The following is a 15,128-nucleotide window of genomic DNA, read 5'->3' as shown; positions in this document are numbered from 1 at the left end:
GGTTTATGCCATTCTCCTGCCTCAGCCACCTGAGTAGCTGGGACTACAGCCTGCCACCTCGCCCGGCTAGTTTTTTTTCGTATTTTTTAGTAGAGACGGGGTTTCACCATGTTAGCCAGGATGGTCTCGATCTCCTGACCTCGTGATCCACCTGTCTCGGCCTTCCAAAGTGCTAGGATTACAGGCTTGAGCCACCATGCCCAGCCAATGCATCAATTTTTAACTGGCAGGAGGTCACACTGTGGCCACAAAGACCCACAAGTGCATGAATGGCCCGAGCAGGAAAGAGTAGGGAGGAGCAGCCAGGCTGTGCCCATGCCGTGTACACAGAGTAAGAGGTAATGGTGTCTTAGATGAGCCAGGCATGGTAAGGATTCACAGCGTGGGTTTGTGGACGTGGAGAGGAGGGGATCTCATGTACTCTCTTCTGCAGCACCAAAGGACTGAAAGAAGCTTTGTTTGTGCCCTGGGCTATGCCGGCAGAGAGTCATTTGATCAGGAATCAGAGCCAGAGCAGTGAAGGCTTTCTGTTGTTCTAAAATCCCCAAAGGTGATTTGGGGCTCTCAGGAGCCAACAGGGAGAGGCTGTAACCCATCTTCCTGTGGAGACAGCACAGAAGCGAGGGCACTGGCCTTGGAGTCTGAAAGTCTGTGTTCCAGCCCTGTTTTTGTCCTTGGTCAGCCCATGACCTTGAGCAAGTAACTCGCCCCCTCTAAATTGAGGGTTTCTCTTCTAGTACTGGGGTTATTTTGAGGCTCAAATGAAATAATACGTATGCAAGTGATCTTCCAACTGAAAAAAAAAAAAAAAAAAGATTAGGTTAGCTGGTATTAGATTAGATTGCTCATGTTTTTGCCTCTGTTGGTAGCTTTGCCTCTGTTGGTAGCCTCAGTGCATGGTCTAGAATTTTTTCCCAGACTCAGAAGTCCATTTTGTTCCAGAAAAAGAGCCTGACATTCTATGGGCTTGCTATAAATACGATCAGATCCTTCATGTGTTTTGTGGACTGTCCCCGGGACAGAGGCCAAATAGCAGAGGCTTCAGGGAGTCTTTTATTTCACAGCCTTTTGCCTCCCAAGCTCACTGGCTCTTTTCCTGCTCTGTCATCAACATTTGGTGTCACAGCACCTGCCCCTACCAGGCCAAATTCAGTCTCCTTCTTCTTTGGATCCCTGTAGGCTGGCTGCTATACTGCACAACTGCAGGGGGAGCCATGTGCATTGTCATTTATGTGAATGATGGATTTGGGCAGTATACGACCTGTACACCCAAACATGGCAGCCCCTCCTGAGAGGGTTTCTGCATGCTTCAGTTCAAGCATCACTCCTCTATGTTCAGTCCACCAAAGCGGGAGGGCCATCTAGAGACAGACAGGCTATTATTCTTTATGTCCCTTCTCCGTGCCAGCACCGTGCCTGGTATGCAGGAGACCCAGAGTACTCAGTGAGTGTGCAAACAAGCGAGAAATTGAGCCAACAAACCAACTAGTGAAGGGATAAACCCACCACCTGACTGCCTACACATTTAATCCAGCTAATAGGCATTCATTGAGCATCTAGTATGTGCCTAACACTGTATTAGGCCCTGAGGATACAGTAGGGACCAAGACAGCCAGGATCCCTGCCCTCCAGCAGCTTATCATCTACCTACCCCTATAGTGCATAACAGGCCTGAGACAAGGGTGAGATGGGAGAGATGTGTCATGCCAGCGCAGGGTCAGATCCTATCTGTATTTATAATTTTGATGTTTTGTTCATCGTGTGTCTTTTTCCATTAATGTTTTTTAAATATACTGCACCAAAATATTTTTCTCTTAATTTATGAGTTTTTTGGCACTCAAATTTTGTGCCTTAGGCGAGTGCCTCACTTGCCTCACCCTAGTTTTAGCCCTGGTGTGAGGCGATGCAGGAAAAGGTTTTGATTTTTGTTTTTTGTGAGGGTTGGTTGGTTTGTTTGTTTTGAGACTGGTTCTTGCTCTGTCACCCAGGCTAGAATGCAGTGGCGCAATCATAGCTCACTGCAGCCTCAACCTCCTGAGCTCAAGCAATGCTCCCACCTCAGCCTCTCAAGCAGCTGGGACTACAGGCATGCGCCACCATACTCAGCTAATTTTTAATTTTTTTACAGAGATGAGGTCTTACTATGTTGCCCAGGCTGGTCTTGAACTCCTGGGTTCAAGAGATCTTCCCACCTCGGCCTCCCAGAGTGCTGAGATTATAGATGTGAGCCACCACACCCAGCCCAAGAAAAAATTTTGACCGTTTATATGAATAGTCTATCTAGGAAATAGCTGATATGGTTCCCACAGATGTGTATATCTCATCAGGTTGCAGTGGGCTGAGATCGCGCAACTTCACTCCAGCCTGGGCAAAAGAATGAAACTCCATTTCAAAAAAAAAAAAAAAAAAGAGATGCCCCCAGCTTGTGATAATTAGTCTTCCCCTCTTGCATCCTTCCCACAGCTTGGGCTGCCCTAACCAGTCACAAGGCCAGCCTGATCAAGTCACTCACCTTAACACAGCCCGTGGCTCCCCATGGTCTGTGTGGCTGTAGGAACAGTGCCCTCCTTTCTGCCCCTTCTCCCCACCATGCCACCCCCACTGCCCATGTGCTTGGTGTCTCAGCCGGCATGCTCCTTGGTGATCCTTGCACTCACCATGATCTCCCACCGTGTGCTGTTTCCACATCCATGAATGCTCCTCCCTTGTCCCCTCTCTGCTCTGCCAGGACTTAGGAATGAGGTCTTCCCTCGACCCTGCTCATCCCCTGTGCTCTCTGGCTTCCCCATCGTACCATAACCTCCTCAAGGGCAAGGAACATGTGTTTTCTACCTCAGTATTGCTGACAACAGCCCAACCCCTGGCACAGAGTTGCAGAATAAAACAGGAGGCATCATGGTTACTTCCATTCAGAAAGCCACAAGCCCCAACACCAAAGGGACTTGGTCCTAAAATTCACATCCTCCTGCCCCGCTGACCCCCGTCAGACCTTCGTGGAAGTTCTGTCCACCAAGTGCACATGTGGGTGTCTGAATCTTTGTGTATCATCCAGCTCCCTTTCTTGCCCGGCAGGTGCTGGATGTGTCTGGGGCAGACATGTTGGCCAAGTCAATTGCCAACTGCCAGGTGGAGCTTCTGGAAAACTGTGGGCACTCGGTAGTGATGGAGAGACCCAGGAAGACAGCCAAGCTCATAATCGACTTTTTAGCTTCTGTGCACAACACAGACAACAACAAGAAGCTGGACTGAGGCCCTGACTGCAGCCTACATTCTGCACACAGCACCCGCTCCCATCCCCCAAGTCTGACGCGGCCACCACTCTCAGGGATCCTGCCCCAAATGCGGTCGGAGCGCCAGTGACCCTGAGGAAGCCAGTTCCTTATCCCTGGTATCCACGATTCCCCAGAGCTTTGGGGACCATGCGAAAACCTCCAAGATATTTTTCACAAAATAGAAACTCATATGGAACAAAATAAGAAACCCTAGCCATGAAATCTACCATGAAGTCTTCAAGTTCATGTCACTGACAAGCTTGTGCAAAGCAGCCACCTTGGACCATAATTAAGTCAAGGACATTTTCTTTGAGACATTCCTGATAGTTGGAGACTGAAGATATTTTTGTTGCTTCAGGTGTATTCCCTTGCATGGGCAGTGGCTTTTATAGGAACATTAGTCCTCATTTGCCGAACCCTGTTGTTTAGGTCTAATTTAAATTTTACATAGAGACCCATGTATGACTGCAGCCCATTGGCTGCAAGACCAGGGAGGAAAGTGGCAAGCTGTAGAAAATGTTTACAGGCATGGAGGGGCATCGCTCCAGCCGCTGGAGCAGCAGGGTACATGGGTGGGTGGTTCATTCAGCACCCACGAGTTAGGTATGTTCTGAGTGAACCCACAGCAGTCACAGAATGAGCACCTGGCAGGGTGGGTTTCCTAGGGATAATTTATTATTTTAAAAAATAGGCCTAATAAAGCAATAATGTTCTAGACATCTGTCTAAGTAATCAGACTCAGGTTCCACACACAAGCAACAACTCGTGGGCCTCTTTTTCTATTTCGGTGTGCTACTAAGAACCCTTGGATGTAACATACTAGTTTGTTAATGAATTCTGTGAATTCTGTGAAGAGTAATGTGATTAAAAATAAGTCTAAACAGCTGTAAAAGTGACCACAGTGACATGAAATAAATTTAGTAAGTCTAGATCAGCAACATGCAGGTGGTTTCTGTTTCTGAACTCCTAATTAGGTGCAATATTGGCAGATTTTCTGTTAACTTTAAAATGTGTTTTTTAAGGCCAGGCGCAGTGGCTCACGCCTATAATCCCAGCACTTTGGGAGGCTGAGGTGGGTGGATCACCTGAGGTCAGGAGTTCGAGACCAGCCTGACCAACATAGTGAAACCCCATCTCTACTAAAAAAAAAAAAAAAACAAAAAATTAGGCGCAACGGCGGGTGCCTGTAATCCCAGCTACTCTGGAGGCTGAGGCAGGAGAATCGCTTGAACCCAGGAGGCAGAGGTTGCAGTGAGCCGAGATTGTGCCATTGCACTCCAGCCTGGGCAACAAGCGCAAAAGTCCATGTCAAAAAAAAGTCATTCGCCGGGCGCGGTGGCTCAAGCCTGTAATCCCAGCACTTTGGGAGGCCGAGACGGGCGGATCACGAGGTCAGGAGATCGAGACCATCCTGGTTAACACGGTGAAACCCCGTCTCTACTAAAAAATACAAAAAACTAGCCGGGCGAGGTGGTGGGCGCCTGTAGTCCCAGCTACCCGGGAGGCTGAGGCAGGAGAATGGCGTGAACCTGGGAGGCGGAGCTTGCAGTGAGCTGAGGTCAGGCCACTGCGCTCCAGCCCGGGCGACAGAGCGAGACTCCGTCTCAAAAAAAAAAAAAAAAAAGTCATTCACTGGAAATTGTATATCAAAAACAAAAGGCAAGAGTCATCAAACTATTCTTCTTGACTCTCTTCTATAGGATTTAGGAGCCCTAAACTCCCCAGGAGCTTCACTCTTTCCAATTTTTTTTTACAGACAATCTGCATCCAAGTCATTCTGGGAATAAGGTGAGATAAACTTTATAGTTTAAATTGGAATTCAGGACTGTGTTTGAATATTTTAGTTTACCAGAGAAGAATGGAACTTAGAGCTTAAAAACAAGAAGAAGATATGAAAATATGACATCAAGCTGGGATGCAGCTAAAGCAGTGCCCTGAGGGAAATTTACACGCTTCAAAACGTATATTAGAAGGGAAGACGCTAGGTGGAGTAGCTCACACCTGTAGTTCCAACACCTTGGAAGGCCAAGGCAGGAGGATTGCTTGAGCCCAGGAGTTTGAGACCAGCCTGGGCAGCACGGCAAGACCCCGTCTCTTATAAAAAAAAAAAAAAGAAAAGAAAAGAAAAAAGGAAAGAAAAATCAATAAATTAAGCTTCTATCTCAAGAAACGAGAAAAGAAATAGTATCAAAGCCAGAGAAAAATAGAGGGAAGTAATACAGACAAAAACAAAAATCAATGAAGTAGAAAAGAAAGTAGATATTAGACATTTTGTTTGTTCCAATTTCCTATATTCACCAAGAATTCTGAGTATAGTGGGAGAGGGGTTCAGTGTTGGTGGGCCTAGGTGATGAGAGATGGTTTCCTCAGGATCACTGAAGAAGCCCCAGACCTGGGATAAGCACCTCAGATCAGAAACCATAGTGGATACAGGAATTCTTATGCTCTGGGTTGAATACCAGCTAAAGATGACATCAAAAGCAGTCCCTGAACTGTGCCCACCATGGGGTCATTCAGGCAGGGTGTGTGCCATCCATCCCAGCCCAGAAGGACAGTAGGCAGTTTCTGCAGCTGAACACAGCTTCCATCTCCTCTGCTGTCACCAGAAAGCACTTACTACAAATTGTGAGCAGAGAGTATGAAGGAGTCATTTTTAACTATAGGGTGGGTTTTCAGGTTCTTGCTTGGTTCTGCAATTCTGGCCACACTCAGAAGAAAGACTCTTGTGTCTCAATTCCTGCCTCTGTGACTATAGCAAGCCTGCTGGTTACTGCCAGTTCTGAGTCCCCCATGCCACATCCCGCTGTGCTCTATGGTGTGTGCCTTTGATGACAGTCGGGAAGAAGAAAGTACTCATTCATCACAGCAGCCCCTGAAAGACTGCCAGGAACTTCTGAAATAACAATGGAAAGCCCCAGGAATCACAGCTGCAGCTGGGCTCTCGATCCCACTGCCTGGAGTTGGGGCCTTCAGGGCTGCTGTGGGCAGACCCTTCTGGTCAGGTGTTGAAGAGGGACAAACAGCGGTGAGAACTCAGTTTGGAGTCAGTCTGGGCTCCTTGTCCTGGACAGAGGTAACACTAGGAGTGGTTGATGTAACAAATGCATCAAACTGATGAGACTGCCTGTGTAAGCCTGTATCTTCCATTTGAGCCCCAGTGAATATTCCCCATCCTGGGGAACCTTATTGCTTTGCCCAGAGGAAATTCTCAGAACCTATGTCAGGCCAGGCTCGAGGACTAAACTTTGTCAGTATATGCCAGGGGCTATTCTAAGTGTTTTCACGCAGCCCTGTACGTATGACACCATGCCAGTTTTACAGCAGAGGTACCAAGGCATGGAGCAGTGAAGAATCTTGCCCAAGGTCACATAGCTTACGAGGAAAGGGAAGCCTCTCAGTGTATAACTCAAGGTAATGTGTAAAAACAATGCTTTTACCTGTTCAGGCAGGAGCTCTCCCTCATAACTTACCAGTCTGCCTGGGGCCCCATTGGCTCACCTGGACCAGGCCAGTGTGTGGCAGCCTCAGCCGTAGATTGCTGGGGCCACACCTCCTGGCTTGAGCCCCCATTGAAGAAGGTGACCCGGTTGTTCATTCATCATAGTTAAGGACTTCCAACTGCCCAGCCTCCTGCTGGACAGGAAACAGAACTCACCTGGATCCCGACATCATTCTGCTAAGGACATACCCAGGGACAGCTTGCCCTCTCCACTCCAGCCTCTTCAATAACCAGGACTAGAGTGTCATCTACTTCGGAAGGGCTCATTCCCCTTGCTGATACCCTCTCCCCGTCCCAGTACTCTGGAAATGAGTGTTGTTTGTTCCCAACAATATTCGGCTTTGGGAGAAGTCTTGGCTCAGTCTCGTTGCCTCTCTGGGGTCTGGCATGGAAAGCAGTCAAGAGATGTGGCCTGGCCGGGCGCGGTGGCTCACGCCTGTAATCCCAGAACTTTGGGAAGCTGAGGCGGCTAGATCACCTGAGGTTAGGAGTTTAAGACCAGCCTGGCCAACATGGCAAAACCCCTTCTTTACTAAAAATACAAAAAATTTGCCAGGCATGGTGGTGCACACCTGTAGTCCCAGCTACTGGGGAGGCTGAGGCACAAGAATTGCTTGAACCCGGGAGGCGGAGGTTGCAGTGAGTCAAGATTGCTCCACTGCACTCCAACCTGGGCAGCACAGCAAGACTCTGTCTCAAAAAAAAAAAAAAAAAAAAGACATAAAAAGAAAAAAAGGAAGAAAAAGAAAAAAAATATGTGGCTGCTCCTACCTGCCACTTCAGAAGCCAGCCCTGAGGCTCTGCTGGGGTCTGCCCAGGCATCTGTTAGAGGGATTGCTTACTGGCCAGGGGCTATACCTGCCTTCAAACAAATTTGGGGTCTAATATTTATAGATAAATGCTGCATTTAGGTCCCCTTATTTACTTTCCAAGCCCTGGATATTGTTCTTAGGATCGTGGGTTGCTTAGGTAACTAACATCGTTCTAAAATGGTGGCTGTAGATTTTAACACATGCAGGCCCCAGCCTTCTGCTTTGGAGGAGCTATCACCTTTCAGCTCTTCCAGCATCACCCTTTAACCACAGACTGGACCTTCTCATCAGCCTTTTCTCCCTCCCCAACCCCAAATTGGGTGCTGTTCTTACAATTTCTCCATTTCCTGAAAGGAGACAAAAAAGTAGAGGGTTTTTTTGGAGGGACGGGGCTGGTCACAGATAGGGCAGTGAAGATATCCTCAAATTACCTGCCAAGTGACAGTCCTGGGGCTGGCTCTTCTGGTGTCCCCAGCTGCCCCAGGGCTCTGGGGCCCAGTATTTGCTCCCTGGGGCTGGTACCAACCAGGGTGTGGACTTGGGGTTGCCTGTGCTGGCAGTGAGAGGACAGTCTTGTGACCATCATCAGCCTAGTCTGGCAGAGGGAGAGGACAAGTGACTGCTCAGGTCTCCTTTCAGCAACAGGACAGTCCCTCTCTCGGCTCCTGGAGGAACCTTCCCTTCATTGGTTTCTGGATCTTTGGTCTTTAAATCCTCAAGGCAATGAACAGGCATCTGAGGCCACACCAGGAGCTGCAGCAGGGGGTGGAAGAAGGAAGGGTTTGTAGGGGCAGTAAGAGGGTAACAATTCCAATGACCAAAGGCCAAAGCTGGCTGGGTTGGGGGCAGGTGACTTCCTGAAGGACAACTGGAAAGGTGGCTGCCAAGACAGCCGCTCCCCAGAGCTCTCAGGCCAGACGTGATTCGAATTCAGAAGTGTTCCAACCTGGAAAGGTATCACAGTGTGTATTCCATGTATCATGTGATGCCCTCTTCAGGGTCTGAGGCCACCACACATGATCAAATAAATGCATTCGTATTTCTGCAATGCAATGTATGTCTAGCCACAGTCAGGGGGACAAAAGCTGTAAGCCTCACCTTAGTTCAGATTAAGCGGGTGAAGGTATTTGGTTTCCAGATGCTCTTTTTTTTTTTTTAGGATTGCAGATAAGGGATGGGAGCCTGCTTTCCAGGTCTGGCTCTCCTGCCTTAGGGGTGGGCTGAGGAAGCATTTTTTTCTTTCAGCGTGGAAGGAGCAGCATACAGATAGGTCCACAGCTCCCTCTTGTGCCTAACTATGTAAGTAGCAGGTCCTGATTTTTATTTAATAATTATTAGTGCTACCAAAATGATGCTCTGTTGCTTTAAAAGAAATCAAACAAAAAGATGGCTTAAAAAAGGAGAGTCTCCTACACCCTCTACATAGCCCCACCCTTCCCCCATCAGTTAGTCCATTGGGGTTTCTGTGCATCTGCACACATACATACAGTTAAGCAGTGTAAAACTGGTTGGTTTTGTGGATTATTATTTTTTTTTAATAACACAAATGGGGTTATGCTAGACATTACTGTTACCCACTCCTCCTCCTGCTATTTTCCCTGGAGCTCTTCTAGGTCCAAACCCACAGAGCCCCAGGTTCCTATAACAGGGGTGCTGAGTCCTCCAGAGAAAGCGGGGTGCAAATCTCTTTGTAAGGACCTCTTTGAACCCCCAGGAGAGGAGCTCTGAATTTGAAGAAAGGATTTAAGGCCTCTCCAGAAATAGGCTGCTTCATTACATGGGTGGTTATCCCCTCCCCCAAAATCTCCCTTCCTGGGGCCCTGGAGCCATTTTTTAGGAGAGAGGTTTCTAAGATCACTTCCAAGGAAAGTTTCCTCCATCATTTAAATACAGTTCAGAAATGCTGGGTGAGACCAAGTCAAAAAGCATGGCTCCAGCTATAACCCCCAGACAAGCAGGGGAATGACTGAAGGAGAAAAGATGTCCTCCGGTAGCTGCTGGCAGAGGGGTGGGTGCTGGGGCAGGGCCAGGCTGTCTCGCTGTTCCCTGGGTGATGGGGGTGGTTTTGATGGTCTAGGAAAGGGCTTCTAATCTTCTTTTACCATTGTCTGGTGCACTGCCTGAAAGGGGTGTACTTATGTCCTTCCCAGGTCCCCTTTACTGACTCCCGCATCCACCCCGACTCCCACATCTCCCTCAGATGACTGGAGATGACTGCAAGGCTATGCCTGTTCTCCTCTCACGTCCAAGTGTTGCCAGATAAAATACGGTTTGCCCAGTTAAATGTTAATTTCAGATAAACAACAAATAAATTTTTAGTATAAAGATGTCCCACTTATTATTTATCTGAAACTCAAATTTAACTGGGCATTCTGTATTTTTGCTTGTTTTTACAGAGGAAAAAAAAGAAAGAAAGAAAAAACAGAGAGATGTGGTCCACAGCTCCCTCTTGTACCTAACTATGTAAGTAGCAGGTCCTGATTTTTTATTTAATAATTAGTGTTACCAAAATGATACTGTCACTTTAAAAGAAATCAAACAGTCGGGTGCAGTGGCTCACACCTAATCCCAGCACTTTGGAGGCTGAGGCAGGTGGATCACCTGAGGTCAGGAGTTCGAGACCAGCCTGGCCAATATGGTGAAACCCTGTCTCTACCGAAAATGCAAAATTAGGCCAGGCGCAGTGGCTCACGCCTGTAATCCCAAAATTTTGGGAGGCCGAGGCAGACGGATCATCTGAGGTTGGGAGTTCAAGACCAGCCTGACCAACATGGAGAAACCCTGTCTCTACTAAAAATACAAAATTAGCTACGCATGGTGGCACGTGCCTGTAATCCCAGCTACTCTGGAGGCGGCGGCAGGAGAATTGCTTGAACCCAGGAGGTGGAGGTAGAAGTGAGCAAAGATCGGGCCATTGCACTCCAGTCTGGGCAACAAGAGTGAAACTCCAACTCAGAACAAAACAAAACAAACAAATTAGCCGGGTGCAGTGGTGCATGCCTGTAATCCCAGTTACTTGGGAGGCTGAGGCAGGAGAATCGCTTGAACCTGGGAGGCGGAGGTTGCAGTGAGCCAAGATCGCACCATTGCACTCCAGCCTGGGCAACAAGAACGAAATTCTGTCTCAAAAAAAAAAAAAAATTAAACAAAAAGATTGCTTAAAAAATGAGAGTCTCCTACACCCTCTGCACAGCCCCACCCTTCCCCTATCAGTCAGTCCACTGGGATTTCTGTGCATTTGCACACACACAAACAGGTAAGAACTCCTGGGCTCAAGCAATCCTCCTGCCTCAGCCTCCAAAAGCACTGTGATTACAGACATGAGCCACTGTGCCTGGCCTATCCTCTATTTTTATTTGCTAAATTTGGCAACCCTATAGGTGGCAGCCAATGACAGGAGGAATGCGAAGGCTTGGCTCCCTTGCCTCAAAGCCTGGAAGCTTCCTTAGTATCATTTATGCTCCAGGACTCCCCATGGGATCCAGCTGAGGCTAGACTCAGCAGAATCTGTTACCAAAACACCAGCAGTTGCATCTAGGTCCTGCCGCTCACCAAAGAGAAAGCTAATCACTGAAACAATGAATATTGCCAGGGAAGAAGGCTTTCTTTGGGTGCTGCTGCTGCTGTGGACATGGGAGATCAGTCTCAAATCCATCTCCCTGACTGACTAAAATTAGGAGTTTATACAGCAGAAATATAACTACATGCAGGAAAACAGGAATCAGGGAAGGATAAGAAAGGGGAGTTAGTCAACAGAAAGCAGGTCATGGGAGACAGGCAATCGTGAAGGATGAAGGGTCTGGACTCATCCAAATGCAGTGATCTGGTGAGTTTCAACTCCCTGATACTATCTGGGAGGCCTCATGGTTGGTTTACTGAGAAAGGAACTCAGATAAGACAAATGTAACTTTCTCAAATTTTAAGACTGAGAAGGTCAGTTTCACAGAGTGAGACCCTGTCTCCAAAAAAAAAAAAAAAAGAAAAAAAGACTGAGGTAGCCTTGTGTGTTTTGATCTGGAGCAATTTTAGATATGTTGTCAAGAGGGAAAAGCCCCCATATCATATTTTTCAGGGGACACTTAAGAAACTCATACTAGTGGTTGCTCCTGGAGAGGGGAGAGGCTGACAGGGGAAGAGGTGGAAGGGAGACTCACTTTTTAATATTTATCCCTTTATGTCATTTGAAATGTATGCTGTAAGCCTACAGTACCTATTCAAAAAATAAAATTTAGTCACGGTGAGGCGGCTCACACCTGTAATCCCAGCATTTTGGGGAGGCCAATGCAGAAGGATTGCTTGAGTCTAGGAGATCAAGACCAGCCTGAGGACATGGTGAGACCCTGTTTCTACAAAAACATTAAAAATTAGCTGGGCATGGTGGCATGTACTTGTAGTCCCAGTTACTTGGGAGGCTGGGGTGGGAGGATCGGCTGAGCCTGGGAGGTTGAGGCTGCAGTGACCCATGATCACATTATTGTACTACAGTCTGGGTGACAGTGACACACTGTCCAAAAAAAATTTTTTTATATAAAATTTAGTTGAAAAACAAAGGGTTTTTTTGGTTTGTTTTTTTGTTTTGTTTTGAGACAGAGTCTTACTCTGTCATCTCAGCTGGATTGCAGTGGCATGATCTCAGCTCACTGCAACCTCTGCCTCCCGGGCTCAAGCAATTCTTCTGCCTCAGCCTCCTGAGTAGGGTGCATAACACCACACCCAGCTAATTTTTGTATTTTTAGTAGAGACAGGGTTTCGCCATGTTGGCCAGGCTGGTCTTGAACTCCTGACCTCAGGTGTTCCACCTGCCTCGGCCTCCTAAAGTGCTGGATTACAGGCCTGAGTCACCACACAAAAAAACAAAAGGTTCTTGTCTTTATCATTCAAAGGTGTCTCTTTTATCCTCCACTCTGAATTAATAAGACAGCATGAAAGAATTCAGGCAACTGGGAAGACACTGCATTTTCAGGGTTTGTTGCAGCAGGGTGATAATTATCTATTGTTCCTTGAAGTTCAAAATGCAGGAACTGCTCTGGTTTTCCTGGGCTGCCTGGCAGGATACGTTTGCCAGGCAGCTGGCTTACAGGAACCCTCTCCTATTACTGAGGGTTTCCTGGGGTGCCAGACACTTTATACAATCAACTCTTTTTCCCTCAACTCTGTGCGGTAGCTGCTAATAATCTCTCCATGTGACAGATGAGGGAGGTAGGTAAGTGGCAGAGGATGCATTTGAAGCAAGTTCTGGTGGCTTCTGAAATCAAGCTGCTTTGAGAAAGAAAATGCCAGGTTCTGTGGGGTCTGTGTTTGCTTTCTCCACCTCTTCCCACATCTGGAATAAGCCCTGTCTCCTCTGAAGGAAGAAGAAAGTAGGAACCACAGAACTGGAGAGCATGGCCAAGGTCAAGGACTGAAGCTGCTGGAAACAACACAGTGGGATTTTGAGAAAAGAATTGAGGAAGGAGATCCCTGCTGACTCAACTGTCCTGTGCAAGGCAACCCTTTGCCCCTCAACCCAAGCAAAACCAGCACATCCATTTATGAACACATGCCTTCAGTAAATAGATGTTGGGTCACCATTGGGTACCAGGAACTGGGATGCAGTGGTGAGCAACACAGACAAGGCTCCATCCTTATGGGGCTTACACTAAAGCTTCCCTTCCCACTGCAGCCCCTCAATTGGTGGTAATACAGTGCAGTGTGTAGAGCACTGGCTAGAATCAGACAGCCCATGCCACTGCTTATAACTGTGATCTTGAACAAATAACTTATCCTCTCTGTGCCTCAGTTTCTTTTTCTGTTGCCAGGCTGGAGTGCAGTGGTGTGATCTTGGCTTACTGCAACCTCTGTCTCCCAGGTTCAAGCCATTTTCCTGCTTCAGCCTTCTGAGTAACTGGGATTACGGGTGTGCACCACCGTGCCCGGCTAACTTTTGTATTTTTAGTAGAGATGGGGGGGTCTCACCATGTTGGCCAGGCTGGTCTTGAACTCCTGGCCTCAAGTGATCTGCCCGCCTCGGCCTCCCAAAGTGCCGGAATTACAGGCATGAGCCACTGCGCCAGGCCTGTGCCTCAGTTTCTACCTCTGAAATGATGATGATCATAGTAATAGCCATCTCAGGATTGTGTAGGGTTCCATGAGACAACATATATAAAATATTTTGCATAGTGCCTAGCACAAAGTCTTTACTTTGTGGGTCTTTTCAGGACGGCCTAGATAGAACATATACTATGTGCTGGGAGTCACAAGGGACACTGAGAGTGGGTACTATCTTTGGGGAGTGCTTGACATAGGAGATATTGCGGAGAGGAGATGCTAGATATAAATTTGTAGGCTGGGCGTGGTGGCTCACGTCTGTAATCCCAGCACTTTTGCGAGGCAAGGTGGGTGGATTGCCTGAGGTCAGGAGTTCGAGACCTGCTTGGCCAACATGGCGAAACCCCGTCTCTACTAAAAATACAAAAATTAGGCCAGGCTTGGTGGCTCACGCCTGTAATCCCAAAACTTTGGGAGGCTGAGGTGGGCGGATCACGAGGTCCAAGAGATCGAGACCATCCTGGCCAACATGGTGAAACCTCGTCTCTACTAAAAATACAAAAATTAGCTGGGCATGGTGGTGTATGCCTTAGTCCCAGCTACTTGGGAGGCTGAGGCAGAAGAATCACTTGAAGGGAGGCAGAGGTTGCAGTGAGCCGAGATCGCGCCACTGCACTCCAGGCTGGCGACAGAGCAAGACTCCATCTCAATAAATAAATAAATTATAATATAATAAAAAAATTTTGTACAATTACTCGGGCGCGGTTGCTCACGTCTGTAATCCCAGCACTTTGGGAGACCAAGGTGGGCAGATCACTTGAGGCCAGGAGTTTGAGACCAGCCTGGCCAACATGGTGAAACCCGTCTCTACTAAAAATACAAAAATTAGCCAGGCATGGTGGAGCATACCTGTAGTCCCAGCTACTCAGGAGGCTGAGGTGGGAGAATCGCTTGAGTCCTAGAGACGGAGGTTGCAGTGAGCCAGATTGCGCCAATGCACTCCAGCCTGGGCGACAGAGTAAAACTGTCTCAAAAAAAAAAAAAAATTGTTGAATGAATGAATGCATTAAGAAATGGGTAACTGTGAAGCACTGTCCAAGGCGGAATAAACACGCCTTAAACCGCACCCTTAGCAAACTGCACACACGGCTTTGCCGGAGTGGACACCAGAGGGCGCTGAGCTCGGCCACTCTCAGCTCTAGATCAGGATTCGCGCCTGGGTCCTCGAGACGACGCTGCGCGGTGACGTCATATCCGCCTGGGCGTCAGGCTTCATGGGGCGGGACGAGGAGAAGCCAAACGTAAAGACACCAGGAGTTTCTCGGGCCCAGGTCTGGGGCTGCTGCCGGGGAGCTCCGAGCCTTTGCGGGTTCTTGCAGCGAATAGGAGTCTGGGCAGGCGTCAGGCTAGTCCGACGGAGAGTGGGTAGGTGGAAGCCCTCCAAAGAGCGGTGGTGATTCGGGAGCCGTCTTAGTTGGCCGCGCCCCGGGCGCATGCGTGGGGCGGGCGGGGCGGCTC

The 15,128-nt window shown here is 48.1% G+C and overlaps 2 protein-coding genes across 8 annotated transcripts in view; both read left to right on the top strand.

The window, feature by feature from the left end:
- ABHD6 (abhydrolase domain containing 6) overlaps positions 1-4,212 on the top strand; it is a 57,672-nt gene extending 53,460 nt beyond the window's left edge. The window contains exons 7-8 of the mRNA XM_011947298.1: positions 2,464-2,550; positions 3,053-4,212. Coding sequence (XP_011802688.1) covers positions 2,464-2,550; positions 3,053-3,249 — 284 coding nt within the window. The 3' untranslated portion in view covers positions 3,250-4,212. The remainder of the gene's footprint in view (positions 1-2,463; positions 2,551-3,052) is intronic.
- A 10,645-nt stretch (positions 4,213-14,857) lies between these two features.
- Positions 14,858-15,128, top strand: part of RPP14 (ribonuclease P/MRP 14kDa subunit) — a 12,946-nt gene continuing 12,675 nt past the window's right edge. For 2 of the 7 annotated variants that reach the window (XM_011947230.1, XM_011947231.1), the window contains exon 1: positions 14,880-15,035. The gene's annotated coding sequence lies outside the window, so the exon portion shown is untranslated. Of the gene's footprint in view, positions 15,036-15,128 lie in introns of all 7 variants that reach the window. The other 5 variants (XM_011947227.1, XM_011947233.1, XM_011947225.1 and 2 more) reach the window with 4 other exon arrangements.

This window comes from Colobus angolensis, unplaced genomic scaffold (assembly GCF_000951035.1).
Source record: "Colobus angolensis palliatus isolate OR3802 unplaced genomic scaffold, Cang.pa_1.0 Scaffold26, whole genome shotgun sequence".
NCBI lineage: Eukaryota > Metazoa > Chordata > Mammalia > Primates > Cercopithecidae > Colobus > Colobus angolensis.
The sequence above is the reverse complement of the archived record's forward strand: the minus strand, read 5'-3'. Positions and strand labels throughout refer to the sequence as shown.